We start from the raw sequence: 23,731 nt of genomic DNA, 5'->3' as shown, positions 1-23,731 counted from the left end.
ATGCTCCCTCCCCGCAATCTCCCTTCTACCTCCCGACCCCAGACACCCCCAATACACACAATCTGAGTAAAATAAGCTCTACAAATGCGGTTTGCGGACAAGTTCCCCACCCAAATTAGGCGAGAGAGATTCTGGAGGCGCAGAAGCATTCCCAAGGTGGGGGCAGCAGGAAACCCTATCAAGTTCTGCAAAGCTTCAGCAATCCCCCGGCAGGCGCCCGGCGCGCGGGGGCGGAGCCGGGGCGGAGCGTGCGCATGCGCAGGGCCTGACTCCCGGTGAGGGGTGGGGCGGGCACCAGGGCCGGGGCTGTGACGTCAGGTGCGCGCGTGGCTCCCGCTGCGCAGGAACAGCTGGTGCCTCGGAAGGCGGCCGGCGAGTGGACAGGCGTGGGGTGCTGGTGGCCGGCCGCGCCACGCTGCAGGAGCAACCGCCGCCGCCTCGCACCACTGCACCATGGCCAGCCAACTGGAGCGTTGTGAGCGCGAGTGGCACGAGCTGGAGGGAGAATTCCAGGAACTGCAGGTAGGACCGGGCCACCTAGTCCTGAAACTCTGCTACCTGATGTGCAGGGTATTCCCCTTCCTGCTTGCCCAGCCCGGGCGGTAGGAACCATTAGGGCCCAGAGGTTGCCCCTGGCTAGGCCCTGGGGGCTGGTGGTTCGCGCGGGCCAGCCCCCTCCCATCTCCCAGTATTTCAGTTCTTCATCCCCTTGGGGCGCCGAGTCGAAGCTCCCCATTTCCCCCGCCCTCGCGCCGGCTCTTTGCTCCGCGCACCTCCTTCGCTGCAGAAAGTTGGTCTGTGGCGTCTGAGGGGAAGTTCCAGGCGTGTCCATGTGGGGGAGGCCGGAGGGGACAGGTATGTTTGGGGACTCAAAGAGAAAGCCCAGCGCCCACCTCCTCAGGGGTCTCCCTGACCCCACCGCCGCCCTCCAGCTTTCGGCAGCTCCACTCCTCCTTTACTCTGGCGGGCCAGCCCTGTCCTCTGCAGCTCCATTTTGAGAGACGTGCTTGGGAGCCGTTCACCTTGAACCCGTAGACTTTGCTTAGGGGTTAGAGACCCCTGTTCTCAGTTTTTGGGGCTCCTGTGTCTGTGCCCGCCTGTCCGACGCTGCTGCAGGCCGAGTTTGGCGTTGTGGATGACATCTGTCACTTGTGACAGCTGGGCTGCCTCCTTTAGTGATAGACGCTGCTCCCAGCCCTCACCCATTTGGCCCAGAGCCTTACAGTGGGTGGGGTGAGGGCGGGTGTAAGAGGCCCATTGAGAGAAGGGCATTGCCGCTGCGCGGGCCTGGCAGGGAGAGTTGTTTCTGACAGGAGGTTCGCAGAGGTCTCAGCTACCTACCTTGGTGACTAAAGACGCCTCAGGAAACCTTAGGGTTGGCCAGGAGGGATGCCTGGACCATTTTTGGAGATGAGGCTGTCCCCTCCCCAGCTACCGGCTTGTGTCTCTTTTCTCCAGAGTTGGGCTCTGTTTGCCTTAACTCACATGGAACACCCCAGCCCGCTCCTTCCTGTACTCAGCTGGAGCAATGACATTTTCTCTGTCCATGTAGCTCTTGTCTGCAGTTTGGTTGGCCTCTTACTGTGTCCAGAGGAGGGGAGGGGAGATTGGCAAGGGTGTCTGTGATGGGTCCTTCTAGATATGATGTCGTAGGTCCAGATGAATAGAGAGAGGGTTGCTGGAGAGACTGAGCAGGAAGGCGGGTGCTTTTTTAGGCACGAGCACAGAGTAAGGTACCAGAACCAGAAGGGTACTTTTTCTTGGCCTGTCCAGCATGTGTGGGTTTGTGCCCTTTCCTTCAGGCCCAGGGCTTAGGGCCCACTCAGTTCCCAGGGGACCCTTCTGGCTCCACTGCCATCGAGAAGACTCAGCTATTTCTTAACGCTTTGTCCTGCTAGGCTCTCAGATCATGTCCAGCTGTGGAGCCATGGAGGGTATTAGGGTCGGGAGTGGGAGGAGAGTTTTGCTGTGTGGAGCTTTTGTTGTTCATAGTTCCTTTCCCTGGCCCTGCTTTAGACTACGAGGAGGAGGAGTCTTAACACTTCAGAGCTGTGCAATTAATGCAATTAACAGCAATTAGATAGCTAGTCTTGGCAGGAGGAGGCTGTAAAGGAGACGTTTGATTTGTTGTTATGTTCTTACTTGGTGTCTCTGGGGCTCAGGTGTGTGAGGGACAGAGAGGAATTGGGAATTAACCCTGGATTTTGTCCCCTGGTGCACAGCAAGGGTTGTAGAAAGGCTGACCGGTGGAAACCGTGATGTCCCCTGCTCATGTCTTCGGCAGTGGGGGAACTGGACTGGACTAGGTCTGACTTCTCACCGCTCCCCCCAACCCCCATAATAAATGTGAGAGTTCTGAACTCCTGAGATGAAAGTCTCTGGAAATACGCATATAATAAGTAGGGTATATGTTGTCATTATGTATGTGTTGGGTGGACTTTCAGATATGAGACATTTGTTGGGGAACAGGGAGGTCACAACAGGTAGGCAGGTGGGTGAGGTTAACAATAGGAAGGGTCTTTTTTTTTTCACCAGAAAATTCCACCCTATCTTAGTTTGCCTATATCTGCCTCAGAATCTGAGATTTGTGGGTTTCATGTTCATATCTCTCTGATTCTGTCTTTCTTGGGATGATGTATAATATCTCTGTGTTTTACCTCTTCTTCCCTTTTTCCAGTGAAGGGAGGAAAGAGGAAATCTAATTTCAGATCCTAGGGGATTTGAAAGGTATTTGGAATTCCTCCCCACCCCTAAAAAGTCCTAATCTCTGGGACTTTCTAGAGGAAAGGATCTGTTTTCTTTTGCCTGTGATTTGCATCTGCCAGGGCCTCTCTGGACTCAGGGGCAAGGTCGAGTCACCGCGAGGACTTTGGTTTTGCCTGGTTGCGGTTTCGGCCGTGCCGGTGAATTGCACATCAGTCTGAGACCAGTGCGTGTTTGGCCCTGTGGCCTGTGGTGTGACCACAGAAGGTCACTTACAGATGTGGTGGCAGGTGATTTAATGAGCATTTCCTGTCTTGCATCTCTGGAAACCTGACCTCGTCCCTCTGCATCCAGGAAGGAGGTGGCCCGAAGAGGCCTTTCCCTAACCCTGACCTCACAGAAATGCAGGGGCCTGGTAAGCCATTGTAAGATTTTTGGCTTTTGTTACCAATGAACCGGGCATCCCTCTGGCTGCTGTGTATAGAATAGACATGAGGCGGACAGGGTGGAAGCAGGAAGATAAGTATTATTTTATTAAAACCCTATAAAAAAAAAACAACCCCAAAAAACCCCTGTGAAATAGATCCTGTTATACCCATCTTACAGAGTGAAAAATATACCCCAAATCACACGGCTTATGAGTACTGGATTCAGGATTCAAACCCAGGCATTGAACATCAGAGTCTATACTCTATTTTTTTTTTTTTTAATTTTTATCAGAGTACAGCTGATTTACAATGTTGTGTTAGTTTCAGGTGTACAGCAAAGTGAATCAGTTAAACATATATGTATATCCATTCTTTTTTTTTTTTTTAAGATTCCTTTCCCATATAGGCTGTTACAGAGTATTGAGTAGAGTTCCCTGTGCTATATAGCAGGTTCTTATTAGTTATCTATTTTATATATAGTAGTGTGTATATGTCAGTCCCAATCTCCCAATTTATCCCTCCCCCGCCATCCCCTGGTAACCGTAAGTTTGTTTTCTATATCTGTGACAGAGTCTGTTTACTCTTAACCACTACCCAAGGCAGGTCTGTGCCCTGGGTACTCTTTTGTTTCTCTCCCATCTTGCATTGCCTTCTGGGCCTCTTTCCCTAGAAGTGGATTGTGCGGAAAGAACTCCAGACAGGGAGTCAGGATTCCTAGGTTCAGGCCTGAACTCTGCCACTGTCTAGCATCTGACCTTTAGCAAGCCGCCTCTCTGAGCTTTTCTTTATCTAGAAAACAAAGCCTGACAATAATAGCAGCAACGATAAGAGCTGACTGTATGATACATGGATTATTCCATTTAATCTGAACGACAGCCTGGCCTTATAGATGAGAGTGAGGCTAAGAGATGTTAAGTAACTTGAAACTCGAGGAGCCAGAATTTGAACCCAGGCCTGCTGTATTCATCAGATACTTTTTGGGTTCCTAACACAGTGGGCTCCAACAGTATCCTGAGACCCTTGGCTCTAGAAGGAAACTTTTGGACTTGTGGGGACTCATTTCATTTGTACGGTGCTTTAACATGATGCGTTAGTAAGGATTCTTAGTAGTAAGTGGCAGAAACCCAGTTGAACCAGCTTTAAGCCAAAAAACAAACAAAAAAAAATGTTTTATTGGCTCACGTAGTGGTAAGTCCAGTGGGAAATGGCTTCAGGCAAGGCTGGATCCAGGTGCTTCAATGATGTCTATATGTGTGACTGTGTGTATGTTTCCTCTATGTCAGCTTCATTCTCAACAGTCTCTCCCATGTTGTGGCAAAGATGAGCATTGGCAGCCTCAGGTTGATATCTACCAGTTCAGCAAACCTCAGAAACAGAGCATCTTCTCTCCTGTAGTTCTAGCAGGAGTCCCAGGGCTAACTCTCATTGGCCCGACTTGGGTCATGTGATTATGCCTTACTTAACCAGACCCTGTGGCACTAATTGACTGGGTCTTGGTTAACATGTCTCCCCTGGAGCCCAGGACTGGGATAAGTGCTGTTCAAACCACATGAAATAAGAGTGGTGGAGGGGTGGTCCCATGAAGGGAAATCAAAATACTGGTAGTAAAAAAAAAAACAGAGAAGGATGCTGGACAGGTATCTTTTTAGGGGTAATAGAAAGAGTCTATGTCTGTGCCTCACAAACTGTGTTAAGTCACCTCCAAGGAGCTGCAGCAAGCTCACAGGAGCACTGTGGGATAATTTAAATTTTCAAGGGAAACACAATATCTGTCATTAAAAAGAATGTTTCACACATCTTTTTAATGATGTCGTATCTTTGTGAAGTTGGGTTTTTGGGGCTGATTAAAATCAAATACTATGTGAAAATCAATTTAGAACAAGAAATGAGGATGACAGTGTCCAATCTATTCCCAAGGTTTGAGAATTTGTGCAGAGCCCGACAGGCACACACATCCGTAAATAATTTTGGTTACTTCTGAATGAAATAAAAATACTTTTGTCAATTTCTGTGTATTCTTTTTTTCCCAAGAGGCTACTAAGTTGGTAGGACATAAATACTTTTCAATTATTTGGCTTAAGGACTCTGTGAAAAGTTTACTGAGACACTAAGGGTGTGGTGAACCAACAAAGTTTGGGAACCTTTGTTTTATGTCATGATTGTGGTGGTGGTTACACAACTATATGTATTTGCCAAAATTCATTATGTACCCCTGAAAATTGGTGAATTCATATGTAAATTCTACCTGTAAAGCTGATTTTAAAAAACCAGTACATGCCTGTTACATATATCTCATCCCCTAGCTCTTCCACAACTGAGGAAACTAAGAAGTGGCAGACTCTGGACGTGAAGGCAGTCTGACTCTCAAGCCTAATTACTTAACCATTACGCTATCCTGTCTTCCAAATGCCTGACATGCATGCTGATGCCCTCACTTACTGCTCCTACAACAGACATTACTAATCGATCCTGGCACATGACTCAGAATCTTTCCCAGTATAGAATTGATACAGTTTAGGTGAAGTCAACTTGCCATCTTTGGTAGTGTTTCCATGGCATACTGAGTCTTAGTTCAGTATATTCAGCATTCAGAAATCTTTATTTGGTGTTGATTCCTTGGAAGGAGAACTATATAAATGCAGTCTCTTGAAAACTTAGCACCAGCCACACCTGTAAGTGACCACATTTTAGTGGTGGCCATGGCTCTGTTGCAGTCTGCTGGGTTGCCCACCAACTTGCAATGCTCCTAGACCAGGGCCCTGTCTGAAAATGGCATATGATTCCATTGCCGGCAATTCTTTCTTTCTTTCTTTCTTTCTTTCTTTTTTTTTTTTTAATTTTTGGCTGCACCGCGTGGCTTGCAGGACCTTAGTTCCCCGACCAGGGATAGAACCCTTGCCCCCTGCAGGGTTCGGACTCCTAAGTGTGGACTCCTAAGTGCGGACTCCTAACCACTGGACCTCCAGGGAATTCTTGATGGCCGGCAGTTCTTGCAATAAACGTTGACTCAGGAGTTGTGACTCAGCCAAGTTGTGTTAAAAGGGCATCTCTAGATGTTTCACAGCTGTGCTGGGACCTGGACTCATTAACCTCATCTTCCCACTGGGGCAGAGTTTGGGGCCTCAGAGGACAGGAGAGGCGGCAGATCTCCAAATCTTACAGCAGAAACTCAATTGTTTGTGTCTCCCATACCTGGTATAAAAGGATGGTAATCAGACATGTAGGAAAGGAGCTATGGGTATCTCAGCTTACAGAGCCAATGTTAGTGTCTGTCTGTCTCTCTCTGATCTATTCTACATTTTTATAAGTAATACATATCCACATAGTTAAAAACTCAAATAGGAGATATGTATAAGAATTCTGTAACAGCTGAAAACTGGACACATAACTGTCCATCAGAATGGATAATTCCACTGAACATCCATAGAGTGTGGTATGAAGATCAGAATGAATAAACTAGAGCTATATGTGTCAACATGGATAAATGTTTTAAAAAGAAAAGCAACATTGGGAGGAGATATGGGGATATATGTATATGTATAGCTGATTCACTTTGTTATAAAGCAGAAACTAACACACCCTTGTAAAGCAATTATACTCCAATAAAGATGTTAAAAAAAAAACACCAAAACCTCAAAAAAACAAAAAACCAGCAACATTGAGTGAAAAGTTGCCAAGGGGTATGTATAGTATGACATGTATAATAAAGTTAAAAGCATTCAAAACAGCACTATGTTTTGCTTACTGATACATGTCTATGTAGTACAAATATAAAGACTTGCAAGAGAGTGATATGGGCCAGATTCAGTATAGTGGAGATTTGGGCAGGGCCCTGGCAGGAAGCAAAATGACTCTTCTGAATGGGTGTCACTGAAAAGAGTCTAAGGAAGGAACTATTTACAGAGGTGTGGCAGTTTAAAGACGAGGTCCCTGGAGCTGGAACCAGTCCTCATCCTAAAGGGGCAGAGGGAAGGGGCAGTCACCAGAGCTTGTTGCAGGGAAAGGGGAGCTGCAGAACAGGAGCTGCAGAGGTCGAAAGCTGTAGCAAAGCAGGGAGGAGGCAGGAGGAACCAATACCCCAGCCTCTCTCTCCTCCCGCTCTCCAGTCTTCTGTCCTGGCATCCCATTGGCTAGGTAGGAGGCAGGGCAAGGGAGCCTGGGAGATGCAGTCCATAGAGGTCAACCTCCCAGGGCACAGAGAAAGACAGAATTGATCTGGGGTGGGCGTGGGGGTGGACATAACCAGCACAGAGGTTCCCCTCTTTGGGGGCAGCATATGGGAATACCACATAGAAAGAGTACATAGGGCCTTTCAACTCTTTGTGCCCTATTATTTCTTAAACTGAGGGTGAGAATATGGGTATTAATGTTATATTTGTTTTCTATTATATGATTTTCTGTCTTTTTCAATATGCCTGAAATATTTCATAATAAAATGAGCAGGAGACCAAAAAGTAACCTAACAGTACCAAAAAGCTTATTAAAAAAAATAGTCTCGGGCTTCCCTGGTGGCGCAGTGGTTAAGAATCTGCCTACCAATGCAGGGGACACGGGTTCGAGCCCTGGTCCGGGAAGATCCCACATGCCGCGGAGCAACTAAGCCCGTGTGCCACAACTACTGAGCCTGCGTTCTAGAGCCCACGAGCCACAACTACTGAGCCCACGTGTCACAACTACTGAAGTCCACGCGCCTAGAGCCCGTGCTCTGCAACAAGAGAAGCCACCGCCTGCGCACCGCAGCGAAGAGTAGCCCCCACTCGCTGCAACTAGAGAAAGCCCGCACACAGCAACAAAGACCCAATGCAGCCAAAAATAAATAAATAAATAAATAATAAATAAATAAATAAAAATAGTCTCAGTCATTTATGTGATTATGACCATGCAAATATCATTTACTGAAGAATCGAGTAGTGTATGATGCTTGCATTTTCTCTCGGAGATTTTTTTTTTAATTAATTAATTAATTTATTTATTTTTAGCTGCATTGGGTCTTTGTTGCTGTGCGCGGGCTTTCTCTAGTTGCGGTGAGCGGGGGCTACTCTTTATTGCGGTGTGTGGGCTTCTCATTGCGGTGGCTTCCATTTGTTGCAGAGCAGGGGCTCTAGGCGCTTGGACTTCAGTAGTTCTGGCACGTGGGCTCAGTAGTTGTGGCTCGAGGGCTCTAGAGCGCAGACTTAGTAGTTGTGGCGCACGGGCTTAGTTGCTCCGCGGCATGTGGGATCTTCCCGGAGCAGGGATCGAATCCATGTCCCCTGCATTGGCAGGCAGATTCTTAACCACTGTGCCACCAGGGAAGTCCAGCATTTGATTCTTTACTGACAATATTTACCTTATAACTATACTCTTTCCCCCTGCCTCCAAAGCTCCATCTTTAGATATTTTATCGTGTGTCTCTTTTTTTTAAATAGATCTTTATTGGAGTGTAATTGCTTCACAGTACTGTGTTAGTTTCTGTTGTATAACAAAGTGAATCAGCCATATTGCATACATATGTCCCCATATCCCCTCCTTCTTGAACCTCCCTCCCATCCTCCCTATTCCACCCCTCTAGGTCATCGCAAAGCACTGAGCTGATCTCCCTGTGATATGCTGCTGCTTCCCACTAGCTATCTGTTTTGCATTTGGTAGTGTATATATGTCAGTGCTACTCTCTCACTTCATCCCAGCTTACCCATCCCCCTCCCTGTGTCCTCAAGTCCATTCTCTACATCTGCATCTTTATTCCTGTCCTGCCTCTAGGTTCTTCAGAACCTTTTTTTTTTTTTTAGATTCCATATATATGTGTTAGCATATGGTATTTGTTTTTCTCTTTCTTCTGACTTACTTCATTCCGTAGGATAGACTTTATATCCATCCACCTCACTACAAATAACTCAATTTCATTTCTTTTTATGGCTAGTAATATTCCATTGTATATATGTGCCACATCTTCTTTATCCATTCATCTGTTGATGGACACTTAGGTTGCTTCCATGTCCTGGCTATTGTAAATAGAACTGCAGTGAACATTGTGGCACATGACTCTTTTTGAATTATGGTTTTCTCAGGGTATATGCCCAATAATGGGATTGCTGGGTCATATGATAGTTCTATTTTTAGTTTTTTAAGGAGAAATGCAAATCAAAACTACAATGAGGTATCACCTCACGCCAGTCAGAATGGCCATTATCAAAAAATCTAGAAACAATAAATGCTGGAGAGGGTGTGCTGGAAAGGGAACCCTCCTGCACTGTTGGAATGTAAATTGATACAGCCACTATGGAGAACAGTATGGAGGTTCCTTAAGTGTGTCTCTTTTCTTTGCTTGGTCTTGAACTGGATAGTTGGGGGGTTGGGACTTGCTTCAGGCAGCAGAATAGAGTCCTTTCTTCCATAGCTGCTTGTCTGCTTTGGTGCCCAGCACTCTGGGTTATTTTTGGAGGTAGCAACTTGAAGTGGGAGTCAATCACGTTTAATAAGCTGGTACTCCTGGCACTGTGTGCAGAGACCCGACTCCCAGTTCTCGGTGAGTGTCTCCCTTGCTCCGATACACTGCTACCTAGTTTAGAAATAAAAATAGTGGTTTAGCATTCTGGCATTTTCTTTGAAAGTTAAACATATACTTAACCATATGACCCAACAATTCCATTCCTAGGTATCTATCCAAGAGAAAGGAAAATATGTATCTACACAAAGACTTGTACATGAATGTTCATGGCAGCATTATTCATAGTACCCAAAAAGTGGAAATAACCCAAATGTCTAACAACTGGTGGATGAATAAACAAAATGTGACATAAATGCTGAGTAGTAATAAAAATTGATACATACTACAACATAAATACACCTCAAAAACAGTATGCTGCGTGAAAGAAGCCAGACGCAAAGCCACATATTGTATGATTCCATTTATATGAAGTATCTAGAAAAGACAAATCTATAGGGACAGAAGTGGTTGCCAGGAGCTGGGAGGAGGGAAGAGTGGGGAGCGAGTGCTCATAGACACTAGGGATCCTACTGGATAATGGAATGTTTTAAAACTGGATGTGGTGATAGTTGCATAACTTGGTAAATGTATAAAAATCACTGAATTGTACACTTAAAATGAGAATTTTATGACATGTAACTTATACTTCAATAAAGTTGTTAAAAAATGATGATTTAAGTTCTTGGTTTGGTAGAAAAACACCCAATATGGTTGTTCAGAGATCTACATTTTTACGTGCCTATTTAGTTTTTGGCTTGATGAAGGATTTTTTTCAGCCAGGCTCCAAGTCCTTGTTTTTGGCATCTTTAAAATGACAGTGCCCAGGGCAAGAGCTTGGTAATAATGAGTCCAAGATTTATGGCTTCTCTTCTTACCTGGTGTGGTTAACTTTGCCCAGATGGAAAGCTCTGTTCTTTGGCATGTTAATCTAGATTCTGACACTTGCCTCTTAAATGAAGACACTCAACCCAGACTGGCAAAGTCAAACAGAATAAAATGGCATTTGTTTGCTTACATTAATAGGGAAGTCAAAGGTGTACCGCCTTCAGGTATAAGCCGATCCAGGGGCTTAAATGAAACGATCAGGGCTCAGCCTTTGTTTGCCTCTCCATCCTGTTTTCCTCTCAGTTGGGTTCATACCCAGGCAAGGCAGCCCCATTAGCTCTGGGCTTATATCCTGCTACCTTGAGAACTAGGGGAAAAAGAGTTTCTTTTTTTTTCAACAGTTCTGATAAAAGCCCCACAACTGAGGTTCATTGGTTTTGAATGCTCGTCCCTGAGTCAACCAGCCTGGTCAGGAGGCTGATATTCTGATTGGCCAGGCCTGGGTCATTTGCCCTGGAACCTGGGGTAAACCTGCTCCTAGCCAGATCTCATGGACTGAGTGTTGGGGAGGGATGGATCTCCAAAGAAACCATAGGGACATTAGCCAGAAAGGGAATAGCTGCTGAGCTGGCAAAAACAACAGAAAGCTTCCATCTGGCGACTAGTTGCATTCAAGGCCACAGGGCTGACTGGATGAAAGGCAGGATTGGATTGCCTCAGTGTGGCTCATCCTGCTCCTGGAAAAAACATCTCAAAGCACAAGTCCAACTGAGGGTCTGTGGGGACATCCCCAAGTGTAGAGGGCAGCCAGGGACTCCGAGGGAAAACAGGAATTGTACCCTCCCCCACCTTCCAGAACCACCTCACGGACAGTGCATCAAGAGACGGCTGTTGCTGGACTTCCCTGGTGGTGCAGTGGTTAAGAATCCGCCTGCCAATGCAGGGGACACGGGTTCCAGCCCTGGTCCAGGAAGATCCCACATGCCGCGGAGCAACTAAGTCCATGTGCCACGACTAGTGAGCCTGTACTCTAGAGCCTGCAAGCCACAACTACGGAGCCCAAGTGCCACAAGTACTGAAGCCTGCGCGCCTAGAGCCCGTGCTCCACGATGAGAAGCCCACGCACCGCAACGAAGAGTAGCCTCCGCTCGCCACAACTAGAGGAAGCCCATGCGCAGCAACGAAGACCCAACGCAGCCAAAAAAAAAAAAAAGAGACAGCTGTTGTAAAATGGTACAGCCTCTCTGGAAAACATATGGTATGGCAGTTCTTTAAAAAAGTTAAACATGGATTACCTTATGATCCAGAAATTCTACTTCTGGTTATATACCCAAAAGAATTAAAAGGAGGGAATCGAACAAATATTTTTCCACCCGTGTTCATAGTAACATTATTCACAATATCCAAAAGATGGAAGCAACCCAGGTGTTCATCAACAGATGAGTGGATAAAATGTGGTATATACATACTGTAGGATATTGTTCAGCCTTAAAAAGGAAGGAAATTCTGCTACATGCTACAATTTGGATGGACCTTGAAGCCATTATGATATGTCTAAATAAGTCAGGCACAAAAAGTATAAATACTGTATGATTCAGCTTATACCTAGAGGAATCAAATTCATAGAACTAGAAAGTAGAGTGGTGGTTGCCAGGGGCTGGAGGGGAACAGGAAATTGAATTATTGTGTGACAGGTTTGGAGTTTCAGTTGGAATGATGAAAAAGTTCCGGAGATGGATGGTGGTAATGGTCACTCAGTGAAGTGAACATATTCGATGCCACTGAGTTGTACACATAAAATGATTAAGATGGTAAATTTTATGTATATTTTATTACAAGTAGAAAATTTTTTAAAAATTTAATGATTAACATGGTACATTTTATGTTATATATTTTTACCACAGTTGAAAAAAGACTGAGAGACAGCAGTCTGGAAAAAAGTTAGAATCCAAGAAATGAGTTGATAATCTTTCCTGCTGCCTGTGGGACTGGCACGAGGTAGAATCTGCAGAGACTGGGCGTGGGCGAGGAGTGCCCTGGGAATGGAGAGCGTGTCACACTAAGGGCCTTGTTTCCAGCCCCCCAGACCCCACGTTGTCCTCAAGGCTGGCACATCCTGAGCCTGGAGCCGAGGAGAGGGTGGGCTGGAGGTGTGGTCTCCAGTATCGGGTCTCCCATGGGAAGTGGTTCTAGCCAATGGCAGAGAGAGAGACGGAGAACTATTAGGGATCAGGAGTGACTGTATGTGCCAAGGGACAAAGTTATGGGAAGGGCCATGGACTTCCTATCCCTACTCAGTCTGATGCCTTAGGATTGGGCAGAAAATATCACCAGTGAAGCATCAGAAAAGTGCCCTTAAGAAAGTCAGTGGGGGGAATTCCCTGGCGGTGCAGTGGCTGGGACTCCGTGCTCTCACTGCAGAGGGCACAGGTTCAGTCCCTCGTCAGGGAACTAGGATCCCGCAGGCCATGTAGGGTGGCCAAAAAAAAAAAAAAAGTCAGTGGGGATAGCAGTGAGTGTTGCTTGGTGAGGTGTGGAGGACAGCTGTCATATGCTGTGGGTGGGACTGTAAATTGTCACAGTCACTCTGCAGGCAATTTGCCCAGATCTGTTAAAACTAAAATCAAGCCTGTACCCTATGACCCAGCAATTCCACTTCTCTTCCCCAGAGGCACTTGCACATTTCCCCAGGGAGACCGTGCAAGGATATTATTCAGTGTTGCATTGTTACAGTCAGAGACTGGGAACAACCTAAATACCCAGTGATGGGAAAATGGCTAAATAAACTGTTGTATGTCCAGAGCGTGAAGTACTGCACGGGTCTAAAAAAAATGAAATACATCTGTATATTCTTACGCGGGTAGCTCTGTAAGACATATTGTTGAGTGAGAAAAGAAAGTTGTGAAATCACATCTAAATTCTGATACTGTTCATACATTTTAAAAAATCAGAAGTGTGTGCTTTAGGGTATAAGCCATGCTGCCGTAGCGAAGAGACATCCTAATAAAAGGGTTTAAATGCGGTAGCTTCTTTCTTTCTCACATAACAGTTCGGAGTGGGGTGTGGTCCAGGGTGAGTGGTGTTCCAGTTATCTGTTGCTGCGTGAAGCAACAGTAATTGCATTTTGCTCACAGATTCTGGGGGTCAGGAGTTTAGGCAGGGCGTGGTGGGGATGGCTTGACGGTGCTCCACGAGGTCAGAGGCCTTAGCTGGGAAGACGTGAATGGCTGCGAGTAAGGCACGTGGCTGGGGCTGGAATCATCTGGAGGTTTCTTGACCCTCATGTCTGGGGCCTGAGCTGGAACAGCAAGGTTTGTCTTAGCTGGGGCTATTGATCAGACTGCCTCCATGTGACTTCTCTATGTGGTTAGGGTTTCCATGCAGCATGGTGGCCCCAGGGTAGTTGAACATTTCGTTCCAAGAGCTTGCGTTCCAGCAAATAAGGCGGAAGCTACGTGGCCTTCCGTGACTTTTTCTCGGAAATTGTATAGTGTCACTTCTGCCATTTTAAACAAACTGAGGTATAGTTGACTTAACAGTACTATCTGTCTCAGGTGTACCATATAGTGGTTCATAGCTTTCTTTAAAATAAACTTATTGATTGACTTATTTGGTTGCGTTGGGTCTTCATTGCTGTGCACGGGCTCTCTCTAGTCGCGGTGAGCGGTGGCTACTCTTTGTTGTGGTGCGTGGGCTTCTCATTGTGGTGGCTTCTCTTGTGGCGGAGCACGGGCTCCAGGCGCATGGGCTTCAGTAGTTGTGGCTCGCGGGCTCTAGCGCGCAGGCTCAGTAGTTGTGGTGCACAGGCTTAGTTGTTCCGCGGCATGTGGGATCTTCCCGGACCAGGGCTCGAACCTGTGTCCCCTGCATTGGCAGGTGGATTCCTGTTTTTTCTTTTTTTAACATCTTTATTGGAGGATAATTGCTTTACAAGGTTTGTTAGTTTCTGCTGTACAACAAAGTGAATCAGTCATATGCATACATATATCCCCATATCCCCTCCCTCTTGCGTCTCCCTCCCACCCTCCCTATCCCACCCCTCTAGGTGGTCACAAAGCACCGAGCTGATCTCCCTGTGCTAGGCAGCTGCTTCCCACTAGCTATCTGTTTTACATTTGGTAGTGTATATATGTCAGTGCCACCCTCTCACTTCTTCCCAGCTTACCCTTCCCCCTCCCCGTGTCCTCAAGTCCATTCTCTACGTCTGCGTCTTTATTCCTGTCTGGCCCCTGGGTTCTTCAGAATCTTTTTTTTTTTTTTTTTTTTTTAGATTCCATATATATGTGTTAGCATATGGTATTTGTTTTTCTCTTTCTGACTTACTTCACTCTGTATGACAGACTCCAGGTCCATCTGCCTCACTACAAATAACTCAATTTCATTTCTTTTTATGGCTGAGTAATATTCCATTGTATATATGTGCCACATCTTCTTTATCCATTCATCTGTTGATGGACACTTAGGTTGCTTCCATGTCCTGGCTATTGTAAATAGAGCTGCAATGAACATTGTGGTACATGACTCTTTTTGAATTATGGTTTTCTCAGGGTATATGCCCAGTAGTGGGATTGCTGGGTCGTATGGTAGTTCTGTTTTTAGTTTTTTAAGGCACCTCCATACTGTTCTCCATAGTGGCTGTATCAATTTACATTCCCACCAGCACTGCAAGAGGGTTCCCTTTTCTCCACACCCTCTCTAGCATTTGTTGTTTGTAGATTTTTTGGTGATGGCCATTCTGACCAGTGTGATGGCCATTCTGACTGGTGATACCTCATTGTAGTTTTGATTTGCATTTCTCTAATGATTAGTGATGTTGAGCATCCTTTCATGTGTTTGTTGGCCATCTGTATATCTTCTTTGGAGAAATGTCTATTTAGGTCTTCTGTCCAGTTTTGGATTGGGTTGTTCGTTTTTTTGATATTGAGCTGCATGAGCTGCTTGTATATTTTGGAGATTAATCCTTTGTCAGTTGCTTCGTTTGCAAATATTTTCTCCCGTTCTGAGGGTTGTCTTTTCGTCTTGTTTATGGTTTCCTTTGCTGTGCAAAAGCTTTTAAGTTTCATTAGGTCCCATTTGTTTATTTTTGTTTTTATTTCCATTTCTCTAGGAGGTGGGTCAAAAAGGATCTTGCTGTGATTTATGTCATAGAATGTTCTGCCTATGTTTTCCTCTAAGAGTTTTATAGTGTCTGGCCTTGCATTTAGGTCTTTAATCCATTTTGAGTTTATTTTTGTGTGTGGTGTTAGGGAGTGTTCTAATTTCATTCTTTTACATGTAGCTCTCCAGTTTTCCCAGCACCACTTATTGAAGAGGCTGTCTTTTCTCCATTGTATATTCTTGCCTCCTTTATCAAAGATAAGGTGACCATATGTGCGTGGGTTTATCTCTGGGCTTTCTCTCCTGCTCCATTGATGTATATTTCTGTTTTTGTGGTAGGCGGATTCTTAACCACTGAGCCACCAGGGAAGTGCCTAGTGGTTCACAATTTTTAAAGGTTATATTTCACTTATGATAAAACGTTGGCTGTATTCCCTGTGTTGTACAGTATATCCTTTTTTTTTTAACATCTTTATTGGAGTATAATTGCTTTACAGTGGTATGTCAGTTTCTGCTTTATAACAAAGTGAATCAGCGATACATATACATATATCCCCATATCTCCTCCCTCTTGCATCTCCCTCCCACCGTCCCTAGCCCACCGTCCAGGTGGTCACAAAGCACCAAGCTGATCTCTGTGCTATGCGGCTGCTTCCCAGTAGCTATCTATTTTACATTTGGTAGTACATATAAGTCCATGCCACTCTCTCACTTCGTCCCAGCTTACCCTTCCCCCTCCCCGTGTCCTCAAGTCCATTTTCTACTAGAATATATCCTTGTAACTTATTTATTTTATGCATAGCAGTTTGTACCTCTTAATCCCCTACTCCTATCATGCCCGTCTCCCCCTTCTCTCTTCCCACTGGTAACCACTAGTGTGTTCTCTGTATCTGTGAGTCTGTTTTTGTTATATTCACTAGTTTGTTTTATTTTTTTAAGATTCCACATATAAGTGATATCATACCGTGTTTGTCTTTCTCTGTCTCACTTATTTCACTAAGCATAATACCCTCCAAGTCCATCCATGTTGTTGCAAATGGCAAAATTTCATTCTTTGTTATGGCCGAGTAGTATTCCACTGTATATATATACACCACATCTTTATCCATTTATCTGTTGATGGACACTTAGGTTGCCTCCATATCTTGGCTATTGTAAATAATGCTGCGTGTGTATATCTTTTTTAATTTAGTGTTTTCATTTTCTTCAGATATATACCCAGGATTGGAATTGCTGGATCATATGGTAGTTCTATTTTTAGTTTTTTGAGGAACCTCCATACTGTTTCCACAGCGGCTGCACCAATTTACATTCCCACCAACAGTGTACAGGGGTTCTCTTTTCTCCACATCCTCGCCAACACTTGTTAATTGTGGTCTTTTTGATGACAACCATTCTGACAGGTGTGAGATGACATCTCCCTGTGGTTTTGATTTGCATTTATTTGATGATTAGCAGTGTTGAGCATCTTTTCATGTGCCTGTTGGCTATCTGTATGGCTTCTTTGGAAAAATGTCTATTCAGATCTTCTGCCCATTTTTTAATCAGATTGTTTGCTTTTTGGGTAATTTCGACATATTTTATTGGTCAAATCAGCCACAAGCCTACTTGTATTTAAGGAGAGGGAACAGAGAACCCACTTCTCTATGTGAGGAGTGCTAAAGGCTTGGTGATCTTGTTGTAAAACAATCACAGGTGGGAAGCCCTGTCACATGAGGTCACCCGGGATCCAGGTTCGTTTGGCTGAGGAGGGCACAGTGGGCTTTGTCATTTGTATTATGTGGATTCCATCTCTGGTTTCAAGGTAACTGGATCCATTGTTGCCATATGCCAGCCAGGGAAAGAGAGTGGAGGGCAAGCCATTCCTTATAAAAATGTTGGTCAGTTATTCTTGGCAGAAAATGTTGGCTTGACATGTGAAAACTGAATAGCTAGAAATGGCAGGTGTAGTGGTTAAAAAAAAATGTGGTTCAGAACTTACATCACTTCTGCTTGCCGCCCAGTGGCTAACTCTTGGTCATATTGCTAGCTGCGAGGGAGGCTGGGAAATGTCTGTAGCTGGACAGCCATGTGCCTGGCTACCACTCAGTGGGGTCCTGTTATTAAAAGGAAGCAAAGGAGAATAGTATTAGGGACAAGAGTTTTTGCAACAGTGTGTATTTTTCATATATATGTATACATAGTTAATTAAGTGTGTGTATATAGAAATAGGTCAATGTGGAATATAGAAATACATAGTTACATACAGTCTGGAAGAATACATAGAAAAAGATCTAGAAGAAACTGGTAACAGTGGTTACTTCTGGAGAAGTGGGAGAAGACAGGATAGGGGTATATTCAAAGCCAACTCTAGCCGTAGCTGCAGTGTTTTAATTTTTTTTTTTTAATAGCTACTTTATTTATTTATTTAATTTATTTTTGGCTGTGTTGGGTCTTCGTTTCGCGCGAGGGCTTTCTCTAGTTGCGGCAAGTGGGGGCCACTCTTCATCGCGGTGCGCGGGCCTCTCACTATCACGGCCTCTCTCGTTGCGGAGCACAGGCTCCAGACGCGCAGGCTCAGTAGTTGTGGCTCACGGGCCCAGCCGCTCTGCGGCATGTGGGATCTTCCCAGACCAGTGCTCGAACCCGTGTCTCCTGCATTAGCAGGAGATTCTCAACCACTGCGCCACCAGGGAAGCCCAGTGTTTTAATTTTTAACGAGGATAATGTCTTCATGTTTACTTGTGGAATTAAATATTAATTCAAACTGAAGGCCTGGTAAGCATCTGGCCGCTGATGTTTCAGTCTTGGTCTTCTCATGCCGTGGTGGGACCCAACACCAAAGAGTGCCAGTAGGTGGCATGGCCCAGCTGGCATTGCTGGGGACTCTCAGTCCGAAGACCCCACATTCTCAAAGGCTGCTTAGTTGGGGGTCTCTCTGCCCCCGTCCTCCTCGTCCAGTTCTGGAGGGTTTCCTTTATTACCAGCAGATATTGGTTGAACATTGAGGACTGTTTTGGCACTGAAGCCTCTCTCTGTACAGATTACTTATTAATTACAGGTAGAAAGCTGGTCACTGTACAGTGGAGAAGACAGGTGGACACCACCTCTCCCAAGCAATCAAAGTTAACATCACAGACACCACATCCCTTCTGATGGGAGACACGGAGGGCCCAGCATCACTTTACTGGCATTTCTTTCCCAGGTGCATAACCAAAATTCAATCATGAGGAAATATCAGACAAACCAAGGTGGAGGGACATTCTCCAAAACAACTGGACCGAACTCTTTAAAAATGCCAATGTCACGAAAGGCAGAAGTTGAGAAGCTGGTCTAGACTAAAGGAGACCAAAGTGATATGAATAGTAATATAGGGCATCAAACTGAATTGGGTCCAGGTCTGGGGGGAAATTGCCATCAAGAGATAGTTAGCATCCAAATTTGAATTTGGATGGTATTTGAGGTGATAGTATTGTATTGTATCAAAGTTATATTTTCTGTATTTGATAATTGAATGTATAAGAGAATGTCATGTCCTTAGGAAATATGCACTAAAGTATTTAGGAGTAAAGAAGCCTGTTGTCTACAACTAACTCCCAAATGGTTTAGAACAGGAGTAGACAAACTCTTTTGGCAAAAAGGTCAAGTAGTGAGGATTCTGGGCTTTGCGGGCCATGTGGTCTCTGTCACACTACTCTTGCTCTGCTGTTGTGATGTCACAGACAATATATAAATGAATGGGCATGACTGTGCTCCAGTGAAGTTTATTTATGGATACCGAAGTTTCAATTTCATATACTTTTCACGTGTCACGAAGTATTCTTCTTTTGATCTTTTCCAACCAGGCAAAAATTATTTCTAACTTACTGCCCATACAAAATCAGGTGGCCAGATTTGGCTGGTGGGCTGTAGTTTACTGATGCCTGATATAGAAAAAGAATAAACCCAACACACATAAACGCGCACACACACACACACACACACACGGGAATAAAGCAAATATGTCATAATGCTAACAGTTGATGAATCTGGGCGAAAGGTATAGGGGAGTTCTTTGTACTCTTACAATTCTTTTGGAAGTTTGAGATTATTTATTTTAAAATTTTTGGCCACGTCGCGCGGCTTGTAGAATCTTAGTTCTCTGACCAGGGATTGAACCCAGGCCCCCTGAAGTGGAAGCACCGTGTCCTAACCACTGGACTGCCAGGGAATTTCCTGGAAGTCTGAGATTATTTAAAAATTAAAAGTTAAATTAAAAAAGAGACACAATTTTCCTCTCTTGGGGCCCAGGAAGGAGTGAGGAAACTGTATAAATCCAGGGGACTGAGCCCTCTCATCTGGGGGCCAAGGGAGTCTTGCTCACAGCATTCTTCCGTGTTGTTCCTAATTGTTATCTATTCACTTCTTGGCCTTCACTTTTTCCTTATTTTCTGGTTTAACCTTCATATCTAGGAACCTGCTTGACAGACATGAGAGTTTAGGCTCTGGCCTCCCTGTCTGACCATCCTCTTTTTCTCTCTCTCTCTCTGCTAATACAATTCTCCACCACCCAAGCAAACAGCCACTTTAAATATGTTCATTGGATTATTGTTTTTAGTTTTATGGTCCCCGTCCCCCATATTGTTTTCTCCAAATTGTTGGTATTTGTCTTAGATTATCAAACTCTAGAAGAAACTGGTTGTTTCCCTGCATATGGCATTATTTTGGGGGAGGTGTGCTGTGGCAGCAATGTAGAGAAATTACTGTGTTCCATTCTCCCTGCATTGGGGTGAAGTCTCCTGTATTTCCTCTGGCCTTATGGCCCTGAATGGTTATTTCCAGGAATGAGATGTTGAGTGTATTGGAGTGACTGTGCCTGGGCTAGGGAGGGTTGGCTTTAAGGGAAGAGGTGTGTCGTTTTCTTAGTTGACTTAGCAAGAATTCTCTTCATTGCCAGGATCAGAAACCCAACTCAAACTGGACTAACTGGAAAGAAATTTATTAATTCATGTAACTAAGAGTATTAGATAGCATTACATTCAGACTTGGTTAGATCCAAGGGCTGAAATGGTGCTATGAGAATGCTGTCTCTTACCATGTCTCAATTCTGTTTTCCGTTTGGCTTCATTCTTAGGCAGGCTCTCTCCACTCAGCAGCCCCAGGTGTACCTTCTACCAGATTAGCAAACCCAGGAGAAAGAAGGCATCACTAAACCAATACTTCTAGGTAAAAGTCCCAGGGCTGACTCTCATTGGCTCAGTTTGAGTCATGTATCCACCTCTGAACCAATCAGTTGCCAGGGGATTGGAGGATACTGATTGGCCAGGCCTGGATCACATGACCACTCTTGGCATGGGGACTGTTAGCTCTACTCAAACCGTCTGGATTAAAACTTGACAAGAGGTGGCTGACCTCTCAAAGGCATATTTGGTTGCTGTTCCCATCAGGAAGGATGGAACCTGTGCAGGAAAAAACAGTAGTTCCTTATTACAGAAATGCTGTGCTGTGCTGCCTTCCCCAAATCCAGTCCCAATTTTATAAGCCACATCTTTGATAGGTGTAGTTGTATCATCTTTTTTTTTCCTCTCTCTTTTTTAAAAATTAATTTTATTGGAGTATGGTGGCTTTACAATGTTGCATTAGCCTGCACTGCACAACAAAATGAATCAGCCATATACATACAGATATTCCCTCCCTTTTGGACTTCCCTCCCATTTAGGTTACCACAGTGTATTAGGTAGAGTTCCCTGTGCTCTACAGTATGTTCCCATCAGTTGTCTATTTTATACGTAGTATCAATAATGTATAAGTGTCTACCCAGTCTCCCATTTCCTCCCACCCCACTCCTTTCCCCCTTGGTATCCATAATTGTATCATCTTAACTGTGAAACTGTGATTTCTGTAGTGACATCCCCAGACACAAGCAAACTGAAAAATGACCCCATTATGTCCTCCTGCACACCCTACCTGGGCTGCTCCATCCCTTAGGATACTCACAGGATCTACAGGCAGAAGCTGGAGGAGCTGACCGCACTCCAGACTTCGTGCAGCAGCTCCATCAACAAGCAGAAGACACGACTGAAGGACCTGAAGGGCACGCTCCAGAGGTAGGCTGGCTGCAACTCAAAGGCTCCCCTGGTTTTAAGGGACAGAATCCCAACTCAAAACTGGCCTGGCTTGAGCAGAGAATGGAAATTTTAATGGAAAAAACCAGGAGTGGCTTCAGGCATCACTGGATCCAGGGGTCAAAGGGTGTTTTTAGGAATCTGGTTTTTTTCCTCTCAATTCTGCCTTCCTCTAGATTGGCTTTACTCTCTGGCTGAGATGGTCACTGAGATGGCCACCAACAGTGCCAGGCTTTTATCCTCTAGCCTTTCTTCCTACTGGCTTGGCCGTACCAGCAGAGTGAGAACTTGTCTTTCAGCAGAAGTTCTGGGCATGATCCTCATTGGCTGGAATTGGTCATGTACCCGTCTGCAAACCAATCATTGAGACTCTGGTTGGACAAGACTCGGTCATATGTTCACTTTATGGAGCTGGGGGATGGGACAGCCCTACTTGAACCATACGGGAGGGGGAAGAGGATGAGGCGTAGTTCCCCAGAGGAAAGTTGTTCTAATAAGTCCTACTGGGCAGGTAAATAGCAAGTATCCTTCTCACGGGTGTGGGAGCTCGCCCCTCACCAGGCTCTCTGGTGTAGGGGGTGAGAAGTCCGGCATCCCTGGTGGGGATATGTTTGAGCTCATGACTTAGTTCAGTTCCTGAGGCCAGGATCACCTGTTCACTTCCTAATCCCGTGTCTTCACGGCTTGAGAAGTGCTCTCATCCCCTGCAGGTGAAGGCGTCCGCGGGATACTGTGACCCCCTAGGGAGGCAGGAAAACAGGCTCTGAGTGGCTTGTCCCAGGTCACTTAGCTGGGCCTCCATCCCAGAGTGTGTGACAATTCTGGAATCCTGGTCAATTCTTCCTTTCCCTGGTGGACAATTTTTGGGACGGTTACTGATTATACCCCTATCCTTGACTGACCATTTTGGAAATGGAGGCCCATTAGTCATGGTGTAGAGTGTGGATGGTTCCATGTAATGACATCACCACCCTTGGAAAAACACATCTTACTGATGGCAGGACTCAAGAGTCTTTCATCTGTCTAGGGTTTTTCAGTCGTGGCACTATCGATAATTCTTTGCTGCTGGGGGCCGTCCTGTGCATTGTCGGATGTTTAATAGCATCCCTGGCTTCTACCCACTAGATGCCACTAGAACCCTCTACCCCTGTCTTGACCACCAAAATGTTCCCAGACAGTGTCTTCATGGTTTGGGAAGTGCTCTCATCCCAGGTTTCCCCAGTTGAGGACCACTGAGTTAGAAGGTTGACCCGTGAGTTATGTTCTTACACCAAGGACCCCTGCTCTTCTGAGAGTGTCTATGACTTGTTTTTCTGGTTTTGAGATTAAGTGTCACCAAAGAGTAACAGTCAGACCTTGGTTGGTTGACTGCTTATACTTTCAAAGCATCCTTCCTGCCTGTACTCTTAGTAATCTTCAGGTTGTTCCTGTAGAATAGCCTGGAAAGTAGTACTGCCAGTAGATATCCATTGAACTTGTACTTTGTGTCCAGTATTCTAAATGCTTAACATTGCATTTATTCACTTTATTCTCACATTGATATTGTCTATAAGGTAAGACTGATGGTATCCCTGTGTTTGAGGTATGAAAAATAAGGCAGAGAGGTTGAAGGACATTCCCAAGATCACAAGACTAGCAGGGAGCCAGCATCAAACGCAGAGAATACAGGTGGAGGACTGAGGTTGTGAGAAGCATTGCGATGGAAAGATGGGAGGGCGGTACCCAGAGTTTCCAGATTCTTCCTGCAGTCTGTATAATGCCCCTGCTTCCCTTATGCCCACACCTCTGACCACAGGTACAAGCGCCATGCCAGTCGGGAGGAGGCAGAGCTCGTTCAGCAGTTGGGCGCCAGCATCAAGGAGCGGCAGAACATCTTCTTTGACATGGAGGCCTACCTGCCTAAGAAGAACGGGTAGGAGCTGGGGACCTACTCCCCAACCCCCAGCGCTGTGGGCAGATGCCCCGGCCTGGAACACCTGGTCTGTGTGACTCCTGCCTCCCTGTTGGGGCTTGAGTTTGAGGTGAAAAGGAGGGAACAAGGGCGGGAAAGAGAAGGAAGCTTCTCTCCATGAACCCAGGAGGGGACCTCAGCCCCTCCCGTGTGGTAGTGACATTCCTGGAAGGGCTTT

The 23,731-nt window shown here is 45.4% G+C and overlaps 1 protein-coding gene across 5 annotated transcripts in view; it reads left to right on the top strand.

Annotated features, from left to right (window-relative positions):
- The first annotated feature begins 349 nt into the window (after window positions 1-349).
- TMEM120B (transmembrane protein 120B) overlaps window positions 350-23,731 on the top strand; it is a 48,440-nt gene continuing 25,058 nt past the window's right edge. For all 5 annotated transcript variants that reach the window (XM_068563736.1, XM_068563735.1, XM_068563734.1 and 2 more), the window contains exons 1-3: window positions 350-522; window positions 21,466-21,584; window positions 23,398-23,514. In XM_068563736.1, the coding sequence (XP_068419837.1) occupies window positions 454-522; window positions 21,466-21,584; window positions 23,398-23,514 (305 nt within the window). In that variant the 5' untranslated portion in view covers window positions 350-453. The remainder of the gene's footprint in view (window positions 523-21,465; window positions 21,585-23,397; window positions 23,515-23,731) is intronic.

The sequence above is a fragment of the Eschrichtius robustus genome, chromosome 14, assembly GCF_028021215.1.
Source record: "Eschrichtius robustus isolate mEscRob2 chromosome 14, mEscRob2.pri, whole genome shotgun sequence".
In the NCBI taxonomy this organism is placed as follows: Eukaryota; Metazoa; Chordata; class Mammalia; order Artiodactyla; family Eschrichtiidae; genus Eschrichtius; species Eschrichtius robustus.
Note: the sequence above shows the minus strand (reverse complement) of the source record. Positions and strands in the feature narration are given on the sequence as shown.